Here is a 12,910-nt window from a genome sequence, read left to right as displayed (position 1 = left end):
TTTTCAGTCCAGAGGAGCTTCCTGTCCATGATGCAGCAATAGAAAAAGTAAGTTCAGTGTCTTCCAGTTTTTTTTTAAACTTTTAAGTATTCATGACTTGTTAATATAAATTATTGTGAAATCAAGAGATGAAACATTTTAGTGATTTGTGTTCCCAAAGACACATTCCAAGTCCCAGAAGGAATGTGGTTGTTGAGGCCGTGTTAATGAACACAGATCCCTTGGGGTCCCGTGCAGTAGTGTAATTAATTACTCATTGCAGTGAGGTATAGGCTTTCTTCACCCATCTCTTGACCCTGTAAAGCAAACAGAGCTGTTTAACAGAACACCCAGGTCTGCCCCGAAAGGGACCCAGCTGGCAGGCACCTGTCTGGGGTGAGATGACCTGTTTGTATCTCAAGCTGTCACCAGCTGCACTGGGTGGATGCAGTGTCCAGGTGAGGTGGCACCTGGTGCTGAGGCATCTGCTGCCTTCTCCTGACAAGTGGAGCATGCTTTTCTCCTGTGGTAAATGGTGACAGATAATCTGGCGGTCACTCGCTGTGGTATGATGAGCTCCATTGTAATGCTGAGTTGACAAGCCAGGTGTGTTCCATAACTGTAAGACAGTGCAGGCCCTCATTCAGAAAGCCTCATGCTATTGGAGGATGCTGGAGGACAAGTTTAGGAACTGATGTTTTAATAATGTGGAAAGCTTTTACTAAAACCACTGGAACTGCATTTCTGCTTGTATTGGCCAAGACGAGCTTCTTTCAATGGCTTTGGCCTTTTCTGTCAGGCCCTTTTTGTCTCCAAGACTATCTTTTCCATACTGATCTTCTGGATCTTCAGAAAACTCGTGAAATTTTTAAAATTGTAAGCTTAAAGTTATCTCTTTTGGCTGCACAAATGAGTACTTGGAAGTGCATGGAAGAGAGATGGAGTGATTCATCTTAGGAAGACTCAACTCTGAATATTAAGAGCAGTGTTTCTAAATACGATTTTCTTCTCCACAGAAACTAAGGAGTCAGTACAGGGCTAGCAAGAAGTCTTTGTCATAAAAGAAGTGAACTTCTGAGTTTCTGTTTTGTGTCAGTTCATATATATTTCTGCATTTGCAGCTTGAAGCAGTTGCATTTTCTTGCCATGTTCTATTACATTTAATAACATAGCAAGCCTGTATATAATTTCATTTCCATCCGGTGGACACAGCAGGGTAGCGAGCCTATGAGCATAAACATTGGACAGCTTGCAGTTATTATGGTGTATGTTTTTGGAGCTCTGTTTCACTGTGACCGTAGTAAACTTTAAATTACTGCATGAAAATGGTGTCTCAGTTCTTTGTCCCATACTTCATTCATGCTGTCTCAGACAAAATCTCAGTGTAGAAACTGTATTTACTGAATCAGTGTTAAATTGCAAATATAGTTTACTTTTATAATCCTACAGCAATGCTCCTGTGTTAGACTCCTGGTTATACTCCTGATGATATCCTGACCTCTGCTGGTTTGAGGTTTATCTGTCTTTCTATCAGCGGTGATTGAGTCTTCGCTGATTTCAGGATACCATTCACAGAACAATGAAAGTGTCACATTAATGTAGGCTAACACTAGAAGCTTTCTAGGCAGTATCTTTTGAAGTCACTTATTTGGTAAAATTATATATGCTTTCTTTTTGACTTAACTGTGAATTTAAAAACGACAGTTCTTAAGTTGCACTTTGAAGTTTGCAGCTTATGTAAAGCGTTGTATATCCTTGTGAACTTTGAATCCTTTTTCATACATGTTCAGTGTAAAGCTCAAGCAAGGTTTGCACAGGTGTCTTTTTTTGTCATATTTTTGTGTGCAGTACTTCTGGAATGGGCATTATTTCTATGACTTTCAATGGTTTGTTTACCTTGCTGGACATTTGATAACTTAAATGCTTCACATTGTCCTTACAGTATGAACTTCATATGAATCACACAGTACATCTGAGATAAAACTAAAGGAGGAAAGATGATTCAGAATAGAAAAGTGGACACGAAACGGACCTCAGGATGTTTGGAGTCTGTGTCAGACTTTTTTTCTGAGGCTTCTGCTGAGGCATTGCTCTGAGCCTCACCTATAGCACACTTACTGTCTGTGAAGGTAGAACACTGCACACAAGGTGGATACCTGACAATAGAGCTTCACACTTCTTTTCAGCACTGTATTATTTACTGACACCAGACTGACAGACCTTCTCTTTTTCAGTTAGGGATTCTGTTACTTCCAATGACAAAAATGTTTCAAAGTATAAAAAAAAATAGTCGTAAGACTGATAAATGGATTTTTTTTTAATTTTTTTTTTTTGGTGACAATTACACGGAATTTGTCTAAAAGAGCAGCAGCAGCATCCTTCTACTCTGCAATGAGCTGCTTCTGATCTGTCCATGTTTCCAGTGTTGCACCTGTTAAACATGAAAGTGAACATAACTCCGACTGGAAAAAAAAAAAAAGAGCAAAAAATTTTCAACAACAGAACACAGAAATAATTGCTGTTTTGACTACAGTAGGTTCACATGAGAACTGGGATAAATTGACACAGAAGACATAAAAGCTTGAACAAACATACAATTGAAGTGAGCTTTTGGCTCAGAAGACCAGATATCTTGAAAGTAGATCAAACATACAAACAGAAAGACTTCAGAGCAGATGGGGTTTCATTTTTTCTTAGCAATTATCTGGAAAACCTGTTGAGGGCAGAGACCTTTTCTAACTTAATAGCAGTGTTATTCCAGCAGAATAAACTACTCCTGGAGAACATCTGCTTCTGAGATGTTGAAAAGATTTGTTTCTTAAGGGGGTTCTGTGTGAGGAGGGGAATCAGAACCAGTAATGTGAAACATGAAATTTGGGAAGCAGTCATTTATGTACTCTTTCCTTCTAACCTAACTCTTAAGGAAGTGTTTATTTTTTGTTTTTGTTTTTGTTTTTTTATAAATATATATGCATACATACACATATATGTTTAAAAAGTGGTTTAGGAAATGCCAAATACAGCGTGGAACCTGAACAAGAACGTGAGCAGTTGATTGATTGCAACATGAAGAGTTGGCTAAGTAAGGTTAAGATAAGAGTAGCTCTTACTTCCAAATAAGAAATAGCAACAACCAAACCAAACCCTTCTTTCCTGCATGCCTTATGGACTGAATCACAGTTGGAATGGATCTAAGAAGTCATTGAGCTGCACTTCTGAATTTGAAGTGGGAAGTAGAGGGACTGGCCTTTATGAAAAATCTGAATATTTGCTTATGTTCACGTTTGAAGAGAAAGCAGTGGGCACAGATAAGCTTTCTGCTCTACTTTTTTCAGTGTTGATCCTCAGCTACAAAGCATTATGAAAACAAAAGGTCCAAAACACCCCTCCTCCCTCTTTCTAGGATAATCAGAGATATGAAACCTACTTTACAATGTGTAAAACATGGCTGTAGAAGTGCCACTTTGTGACTCTTGTTATCATCAGAGCCAAAGAAGTGCGCATTTGTGACTGTGCGAAGCTGAAGTGCCAGGAATTTAGGGACACAAATGGATAACTGCAAGTGCTTGCTTGGTTCCCATATTCAAGAAGTTGATGGCAAGTGTAGCAATCTTTAGGATTATGGCATTGTCCAGTGTTTTTAAAGCCATGTGGAGCATAGAAGTATGAAAATAACATTTATTATGTTATTCTATTTCAACTGCTTATTTTTTATATAGTGTTTTTTTGATTTCTTATTTTATCCCCTTGTTGCTGGAAGATTCTTGTCAATAATTTCTCCAACAGTGAGTTATAGCAAAACTTTATCACTTTTCAAGACCAGAAATAGTCCCATTTTTGCTGCCATACTTTTTCTTGCATACACTCATACATGTCCTTATGCTTATGTCCTTAAGCTTATGAATTGTGATTGAGGTCAACGTATACTGGTTTGTTTCTGTCAGGGTGTGTACTGCATTTTTAATTGGTGCCTTTTACGAAGGGATGGTTTGTATGGCTGCTGGAAAGCAGTAGCTAAATGTGTCCTGGGTAAGGCTGGCTAAGGGCAGCCACCATTGGGAGCTATTGGGAATAGGTGAGTGGTTGGACTGGATGATCTTTTAGGTCGTTTCCAACCTTGGTGATTCTATGATTCATTGCAGAATCAGCGAACTTAAACTGTTTGCAGCAGAAATTATTTGCCTGAAAAATCACTCAGTGTGAAAACAAATCAAAATGATTTTTGTATTTGTGGAAAAAAAATGTGTAGAGAAGTAACTTCTATAAATGTTACACTTAATATTTTTCTCGACGTTTTTACAAATACATTAAATTAATGATTTAAAATGTGTTCATTTTGAGACGATTAACATACTGTAATTTATTTTCAGCAAAAACACCTTGAAATTGAAAGGACCACAAAATGGCTTAAGATGCTGAAAAGCTGGGAGAAATACAAGAATACTGAAAAGGTAAAATAAAGCATCCTTTTTTGTTATCACTTTTGAATGAATGTGTAACCTTAAATTAGATTGTCTTATTTTTGATCAGAAAAAATACACCTGGAAGGAAAACTGATTTTTTCTTTCAAAAAGCTATAATACATTAAACAAACAAATGAAGAAACATCCAACAAAATAAAACAATCCCCGTCCCAAAAAAAAAAACAAAAAAAATCAACAGCAGTAGGCAAATGCAAGCAGTTTTCACTGGCACAGGTTGCCCAAGGAGGCTGTGGATGCCCCATCCCTGCAGGCATTCAAGGCCAGGCTGGATGTGGCTCTGGGCAGCCTGGTCTGGTGGTTGGCGACCTGCACAAAGCAGGGGGTTGAAACGAGATGACCATTGTGGTCCTTTTCAACCCAGGCCATTCTGTGATTCCATGATTCTATGAAGGACAGTACTCTTTGTTCATAGTAATAATTGTGTGTTACATTGTGTTGCGTGCTGTGAGTTTGGGTCACTTAGCAAATTGTGTTCATGTGACTGCAGAATAATTTTAGGAGCAGATGAAGCATTTGACCTGCTGGTCTTCCCTTGCACTTACCTGGTGTTACAGAAACTTATTTTTGGTTACATTTTTAGAGTGAGAAGGAGGGAAGAAGGGAAAATCTTTGTAAGCTTAAAAATTGGGAGCATGTTGAAGTGGGAGTAGTTGAGTTCTGCAGGAATCATAATTCCCTTTCAGAGATCATGATTTTTAACTTTGGGGTGATGTTTTTATTCATTTATTTGCTGGATATTATTGTAATTAATATTTAAATTTAAAGTTATTCTTTTGAGGTACTTAACAAGATCTGAGGATTTTTTTATTACTGATCTTCTGTGGTTTCTATTTTTTTTTTAATGTTTTTGCAACCCAAGTTTACTGATGAGCAGCCTAGGATGGCTTGCAGTCACTGTTCCGTGGAAACTGCCTGAATAACTCTCCAAGGAAACTGATTAGTCATAACACGAGGCATGTAGTTTGATGTTTAAATTATCATGCTTGCCAGCAAAGATATCTTTAGTATATCACAAAATGCATGGTTTCTTTGCTAAAAGAAGAGTTTCTTGGAGTAAGTTTTCAAGTAAAAAGTACAGGAAGCTGTTCTGTGCCTTGGGATAAGTTGGGTTTTTTTGTTGTTTTCTTTTTTTCCCCCCATATATAATATGTAACTCCCTTCATAGTCTTTAAGAGAAGCCATTTTTTGATGGTATGAATAGGATCTGCTTTTGCTTGGAGATCAATATGGAAGAGCCATTCAGGGATAAATCCCTGAAATAAGCTTGCAGCTTTATAACCAAGCCCAACAGTGCTACAACATTTCTTGATTTAAAGAAATAAATAGTAAAATGATTTTCTATGTGAAGTTACAGGTGATTTTTTAAGTAAACAAATTACCTGTTAAAGCTCTTGGCACCGCTTTGCAGATTTTTAGTTTCAGAATTGGTTTGAACCTGCTTGGACAACGAGTAATGGTCTGGGGTAACAGAAGTCGAGCGATGTTAGGCAGGCCATTAAGCTCCAAGTGTTTTTACTCACTTTGAAAGGTAAGTGGGGTTTGTGCATAGATTCTTTGCTGTAAATGTCCTCTTGGTCATCTTAGATCTGTTAAAACTCACATCTTGTTGAGAAGATTCTGTCGATGCTTTCTGGTGATGCTGGTCTGCCTGTCTTTTGCTGAGGACAAAGGACAACTGTTGCACATCCCAGGTCATTGCTTGGATGAATGTCCTACAGAGTTTGCTTGCTCCTTTACCCTGTTGTTTCACTAATTTATTCTTTGCAAAATGGAAGAACTTCAATTGGAGAGACTGAGACGAGGATATTTGTTAGAATGATATGCAGAGAAATAGGAGATAGTACAGTTGAAACAGGAAGGAGTTTACTTGTCCCCTACTCATGATGTCTGCAATCCTGCCTTTGTTTTCGAGGCTGCTAAGTGCCTTTATTTGCTTTTCTTTAACATGTCAAAAGCAGTTACAGCTGTCTTTCAGAGTATCACTTTTTAAATCTACAGTGAATGCATAAGAAGGTAACTTTTTTCCAAAGCTTTTCTTATTCTTTCTGTTCATAGCACATCTGGCTTTGTTTCTTTATTGAGGTGACTGACTGATCTGGAGATATGTTCACAAATTGAAGAGATGCTTCAAAAAAAAAAAAAAAAAGCTGTAGAATAGCAACCTAGTTTGCTGTGAGTGTGTCAAATACCACCCTTCAGGGAACACAACAGCTCTGTGTTGCCTAAGCAGCAGTGGTCTTCCTCTTCAGCTGCCAGTGACATCAGTCCGTTGTCCATTGATTTAACTGAATGATCCTCTTCACCAGGCATGTGGAAGGTAAAGCAGATCAGCTGAGCAGAAAGAGCTTCAGTTCATGTAACACATTATAGACTGAACTATAAATAATGGCAGGAATAATTCAGAATATTCATAAAGGGTATAAGCTTTGCTTTAGGCTAGGAATTTTCACTGGTCGTTGGACCCTGATGGAGCACAAGGATGTTTTTGTTTTTTTCTTGCATCAGAACACAAACAATATAGTATCAAACCCCTCCTCCCAGCCTGCATGCAGTGGAAAATCAGACATTATTTGCTGCTCCTGTTTATGGACAGTGTTTCTCTTATGATTGTATAAAATTTGCAGATGAAGACAGTTTTTACTATAGTATGTTGGAAGAATACACCGGTTTCCAACCCTATTTTTTGAAGAGCAAAAGCAGTAAGTTGTAAGCTGCAAGAACAGTTCCTGACTCTTGCTTTGTCTTCACTTGATTGGATAAAGTGCAATAGAGGAGCAAATTACTAAAAAAAAAAAACAAAACAGCAAACCAAACAGCCTGTCACTGAAGGATTCACTTCACCTGGCAATCCCTTGGTTTCTGTGCAGTCAGACTGCTCCTGAAATCACAGCTGTTTGGAAACAGCACTGAACGAAACATTGCTGCAGTGATGAAAACAACAGTAGTAATTTTTATAGTTACAGATTGTAATTGTAATGCTGGCTTGGTTTTGGAAAATGACCTACTTGAGTGAGTGAGAGACAGAGAAAATAATGGTCTCAAGGATGGAGTGGGTATTGCAAAGTATTGGACTTCAGAAAGCCCTTTTGTAATGAGTCTACGATAGTTTGGGCTTGAAGCAACCTGTTCATTCCATAAATATACCATAAATGAATCCACGCTATTGATTACATTATCCAAAGCTGTCATACACCTAACTGCAAAGTATAGTTTTCTTTTAATTCTCTTTTGCAGAGCTGCCTGGAGGCTGCTTCCTTAGTTCTTTCCTTCTTAACTTTGCAAGGAGAATTAATGAGAAGATATTTGCACACTGATATGTTTGTATGTGTGTGTGAGATGCTTCGATTTACATCTTCCCTTAGTCCTTATTGCAGAAGAAGATCTCAAGAGAAGTGGGAACTCTTGGGAGTTCATCTTGCTTCCCCATTAGAACTTCTGTGCTTTAAAGTTTCACAACAAAAAAGCAGGGGGAGGGCAGCCTGTGACCACGAGGAACTGGAGAAAGACTGAACCAGGAAAATGTCAGTCTCTTCCATCTTTGAGCAGTGAATTATAGGTAATGAAAGAAGACGTAATGGAAATAAGCACACTCATCTTCGTAACTGTGTAACCTCCTTGCCTCCTATGTGATTATTTAGGCATCTATTCTGTGGAGTGATCATAATTCTTACAGACACCAGTCTCTGAAATGCGGACCTGTCCTTGTGTCTTTGTTTTGACAAATATCAATCACACACAGCTTTCATCTCCCTATCAGTCATTTCTTATGCAGGAAGTGTCAGAGAGTAGCAGAGTTTGTCTTTCATTGTGGTGTTTCTCCAGCTTATGCTTTTATTTTCTATTTGTATTCTACTGCTTAATAGCCCAGGGTACTATCAACCACCATGGATATTGAATCTCTCCTGCTTAGTATGATCATAACTTTCATGAAAGATTAAATAAAACTGTTACATTCCCATTTGAGTATTTCCACTAAAGTATTTCTGTCTTTTGCTGTCTACCTTCATCTAGCTGTGACTGAAGTCACTTAAATTGAGAGAAAAAGGAAGAATTGAAACAATCAGGGTAGCTGGCAATTTCCAGCTGTTCTGGCATTCACACAGAATATAATAATCAAGTCGCCACTTAGTTTGGAATCTGAACACAGAGCCTTAATGAAGAACCCTCTTCTCATTCCTCAGATTTTTTTGAATGAGATTTAGCAGCTCTTGAATTTGCACTTTTTCTTTCCTTTATGCAATCCACGGAAGTTGAAGAACCTCTAAAGGCAGCAGCTTTTATAAATATATTTTCTTTTCACTATAAATATACTTTCTTGTGGGCTTTCAGATTTTAATTTTGATGCTTCTCATCACTAATTCTTTTTGAGGTGGCAGAACCCCTCTGTGTCATGTGCAGCTCTTCCTAGCATAACTGAAGACGTTTTATTTTCAGAAAAGACAGTTTTCTATCTGTCAGAAGTTTGACTGCCAGGTCCTGCTCTTTAACCTGTACTGTATGGTGATGGCCTCGTTTCTTGGCCAAGTACCAACTGGATTATCAGTTTTAAATCTGGGACTTAGGAATAAGGGGGCAGTTGCAGACTTGCTGGTATTTTTTATTGGTTTTTTTTTTTTTCTTAGTATAGAGGCCATATTGAACATTGGATGATAACATCTTCATTATTTGAGATGATGGCTAAGATTTGAGTTATTGCAAGTCTAGTAGTCAGGTTTTTTTTTATCATTTCTCTTTTCCTTTTAAACTTTTTAAAATTCATTCTGTATATTCTCTAGTTTCACAGAAGAAAGTGCAATTTGCAGCTCCAGTTTCTTTTTGCACGAGATGCTCCTTTGGAATCAGTGATGGATCCTCACCGTGCTGCATGTTTGTCCTATCTACCAGAATCAGCAACATTAGTGATAGTTCCAAGAGTTTGTAATGGATGTCTTTAGCTGAACATTAGCTTAGATGTGATAAAGAATTTGAACCTACATTTTTAAGTTGTCTTCACATAGTTCTGTCTACTATATCTGTGTTTTCCTTAGTGTCATCTAATGATGGAAGCATTCCAGGCTGCACAGCAGCACTCTCTGAATGATGCTTGTTTTCACTGAATGCTTATCTGAACTATAAGATAATATGTTTGTGTTTTCTTTTGAGCTTCTATCTTAAGAAAGCCTTATTTTTAATGAATTTGTTGAAGACTATTTGCTTTTTGTTCTACTTCTAAGGAGATGAAATAAAGTGTCTTTCTAAATTTTCTACTACTTATTTTAATTATTAATTTAGAGAGAGCAGAGACTTGATTAGGGGTCTGCAAGCATATATACTTAGCCTGCAGTTCTCAACGTGAGATAAACTTACTCAGAAATAAAAGACAGCAGAGGGCAGTAGTATGGTACTTATGGTACAGATGTTCAGCTGGCTAATAATCAGTTTGTTCACTTGTGTGTTCTTTAACTTTTTGATGACTGAATGATAATGAGAGATGAGCTTTGCTTTGATGCTTGTATTTCCTCCCCTCCAGCCCTGAGACGCAGTGCAGCCATGTGATTTGCTGTTACATAAAAAACTTATTCATGCTTGTTTGAAGGTTGTTTGTGTAATGGAGCCTGTGCTGTGAAAGAGACTCATCTCTCATATCTGACCTATAAAAGAGTCTCATATCTCATTTCTTATCTGACAGACAGTGAAAGTCCTTAGTGTTGTGCTCTGTTTAGTCTGTAGGCAGGTTCTTCTCATGTTCTGGAATAACTGGGAGCTTCAACAGTGAATTTGACTGGATACAGATGTGGAATGGTTTGCAAAAAACTCTGAACGTTCTTTAGATTTGTTCTGCCAGTGTGATAATTCTGATCCAGCATTTAAATGTGTTTCCTTACTGTAGTGTGGGCCTGAGGAATACAGCTAAATGTCACTGGGAGCTTGTAACACAGGTTAGCAGATAAGGTTGGCAAATTTAGCTCATTCTGGTTTCCAGTAGACAGGCTAATCTGACACCACTGCATTTCTGATTCTTCTCAAACCACAGTGGGCTTACCAAGCTGCTGGTCTTAGTGCTTTCCACTCTTTTCAAAGTTAGTAAAAACAACTCATTTTTCAGTCTTCTCTTTTAAAAGCCCTTCCACCATTCTCTATCCCAGTTTTATCTTGCTGCTTTGAGAACTGTTTTAGTGTCTAGTTGGTTCAGCCTGAGAAATGCAGAAGATGGGAAAATTGGAAAGTCATCTGCAAAACTGATCATTGTTCTCTTTCAGCTTTGTTTCATGAAGTAATGCCCGTAGCTTGGGTTGTCTGGATTTGTTTTAACTATTTCAGGAAGCAACTAATGTCACAAAGGCCTATTTCTGGCCTTTAATGTCTACTCAGCCTCTCCCCAAAATATTCTTTTTAGAACAAAACTCTCCTTAAGGATTTCTTTTTCAGCCTATTCTGCTCGCTAACCAATCTGACAGTTGTTGGAGACATTTGGTAATAAGTCACAAAATGATAGTGGTCTGGCAAAAAGCCTTGTTATCAAGATACACTATTGTAGTGTGGGCCTGAGGAATACAGCTAAATGTCACTGGGGGCTTGTAACACTCCCTTCAGGTTAGCAGATAAGGTTGGCAAATTTAGCTCGTTCTGGTTTCCAATAGACAGGCTAATCTTTGTGCAGAATGACACCACTGCAATTGGTCCTGCTTGGCTTCCAGAAGACTGAATTATCCTTTCTCTCAAGCATTTACTCTTGTGTTTGGGTTGACGTACACTGAAATCCTCAGTGTGAGCTGAAGTCTGGATGTACATCAGTAGAAGAGTGCTTTGTAGCACTTTGGCTTAATCTTCATCCTTGCAGGAAACAGCTGGAGTGATGTTGTTATGCTCCTGCTAGACTTGCTGCTACTTAAACAATTTTAATAGCATTAAATCTCCAAAGTTTCCTTAACATCTCTGATGTTTTCTGTGTGTATGGCCTCCAGGATCTATCTTGTAATATCTTGTACAATTGAATAAGGAACAGAAAAAAAAAGAGTTGTAACCCTAGCAGGTTGTGTTTGCCTTAGATGACCATCAAAAAACTTGTGTAAGAGCAAGGCATTCTTAAGTCCAGACATGGATTTTATCTGGCCTTAGAGATACCCTTGTTTTGTGAATTCTCTGATTTTCCTTTGCTCAGCCGTGTTTTTAGGAAGATAACCTTTTCTTTGTGTGTGGCTAAAAAAGAGAGTGAGTGAGTAAGGTTTCAATGTCTGAGGGTTGGCTTACCTTGGGTCTCTCCTGGTTGCATAAAGTCAAGATTGAAGACAACAAGTCTGTACTTCTCTGTTTAGAAATCTTCGTGCTCCTAAATGCTGCAGCAAAAAGAAATGCAAATTGGAATAGAAGCTAGGAATACAGTTGTCAGTGCTCCTGATTTTTCAAATAAACCCAGTGAGAACCAACCCACTAAATCAAAATGGGAGAACAGTGGTGTGTCAGAGGCAAGACTGACATGAGGTAGTTTATATAACTACTCTAGCTTTGCACAGGTACCTATTTGTCCCCTTGTGACCCATTTCTAATACAAGCTGTGTGTCAGTATAGACTGTGTCAGGAACAAGGAATTTGATGTTTAGTTTCACAGCCAAGAATTCTGTGTGGTGGTGTAAAGTCATTCTGTAGTCTTAGAAACTCTAGCTGGAATATCTGCTGTGTGCTGTTTTTGTGCAAATACTTTTTCCTAAACGCATATTAAAACACTTGCTTATTAATTTAGAAATATGGTCTGAAGTCTTTAGTTTGTGGCGTTTCCCGTGTTTGCAGTGAGCTCATGCTTGTGATACACATACATACACTGCAGTTTTACAAGAATGCAAAAACCAGCAATGCATTTTTGTACTGCTAGTTTTTAGAGCTTTGCAGTACTGCCTGATGCCTTTCACTATTGCCATTTATACATTATAATTATAGTGAGTTATTTGTGGTTTGTCCTGAAACCTTGTGTAGCTAAGAATCTGTTTTTCCATGTGTGTTATCAAATCTAGAGTTCTCTTTGCAGTACTTTAGGAATAAATGCTCCATAGCAAAGGCAATCCAATTTTGACTTCCTACATACTGAAATCTTGATTACCTGCGTGTCCATTTTGTTCTCTGTTCCTTTGCTGATTCCATCAATGCAGGCATCGCCGGACTCTTACTCAAGATTGAGATGGTTTGTCCCCAGCCAGTTGTCCCTTTGCCAGGATAATTGACAAAATTGCCTTTTTGTCTTTAACACTTTTCATATCACCATTTCTTTTATTCAGAACTTTGTGAATTGGGATGCATTTATGCTTTCTTTTCTTTTTACAGTTTCACAGGAGAATTTATAAAGGAATCCCATTGCAGTTCAGAGGGCAAGTTTGGTCTTTACTACTTGATGTCCCTAAAATGAAAGAAGAAATGAAAGATTTGTACAGCGTGAGTTGTTAGAATTTCCACTTAATCTTTTTTTTTTTTTTTTA

The 12,910-nt window shown here is 38.0% G+C and overlaps 1 protein-coding gene across 2 annotated transcripts in view; it reads left to right on the top strand.

The window, feature by feature from the left end:
- Positions 1-12,910, top strand: part of USP6NL (USP6 N-terminal like) — a 113,495-nt gene that overhangs the window by 77,943 nt on the left and 22,642 nt on the right. For both annotated transcript variants that reach the window (XM_042815733.1, XM_042815732.1), the window contains 3 exons: positions 8-47; positions 4,350-4,430; positions 12,759-12,866. In XM_042815733.1, the coding sequence (XP_042671667.1) occupies positions 8-47; positions 4,350-4,430; positions 12,759-12,866 (229 nt within the window). The remainder of the gene's footprint in view (positions 1-7; positions 48-4,349; positions 4,431-12,758; positions 12,867-12,910) is intronic.

Source organism: Centrocercus urophasianus, unplaced genomic scaffold (assembly GCF_019232065.1).
Source record: "Centrocercus urophasianus isolate 14NV4802_14NV808 unplaced genomic scaffold, USGS_Curo_1.0 seq_15, whole genome shotgun sequence".
Taxonomy (NCBI): Eukaryota; Metazoa; Chordata; class Aves; order Galliformes; family Phasianidae; genus Centrocercus; species Centrocercus urophasianus.
The sequence above is the reverse complement of the archived record's forward strand: the minus strand, read 5'-3'. Positions and strand labels throughout refer to the sequence as shown.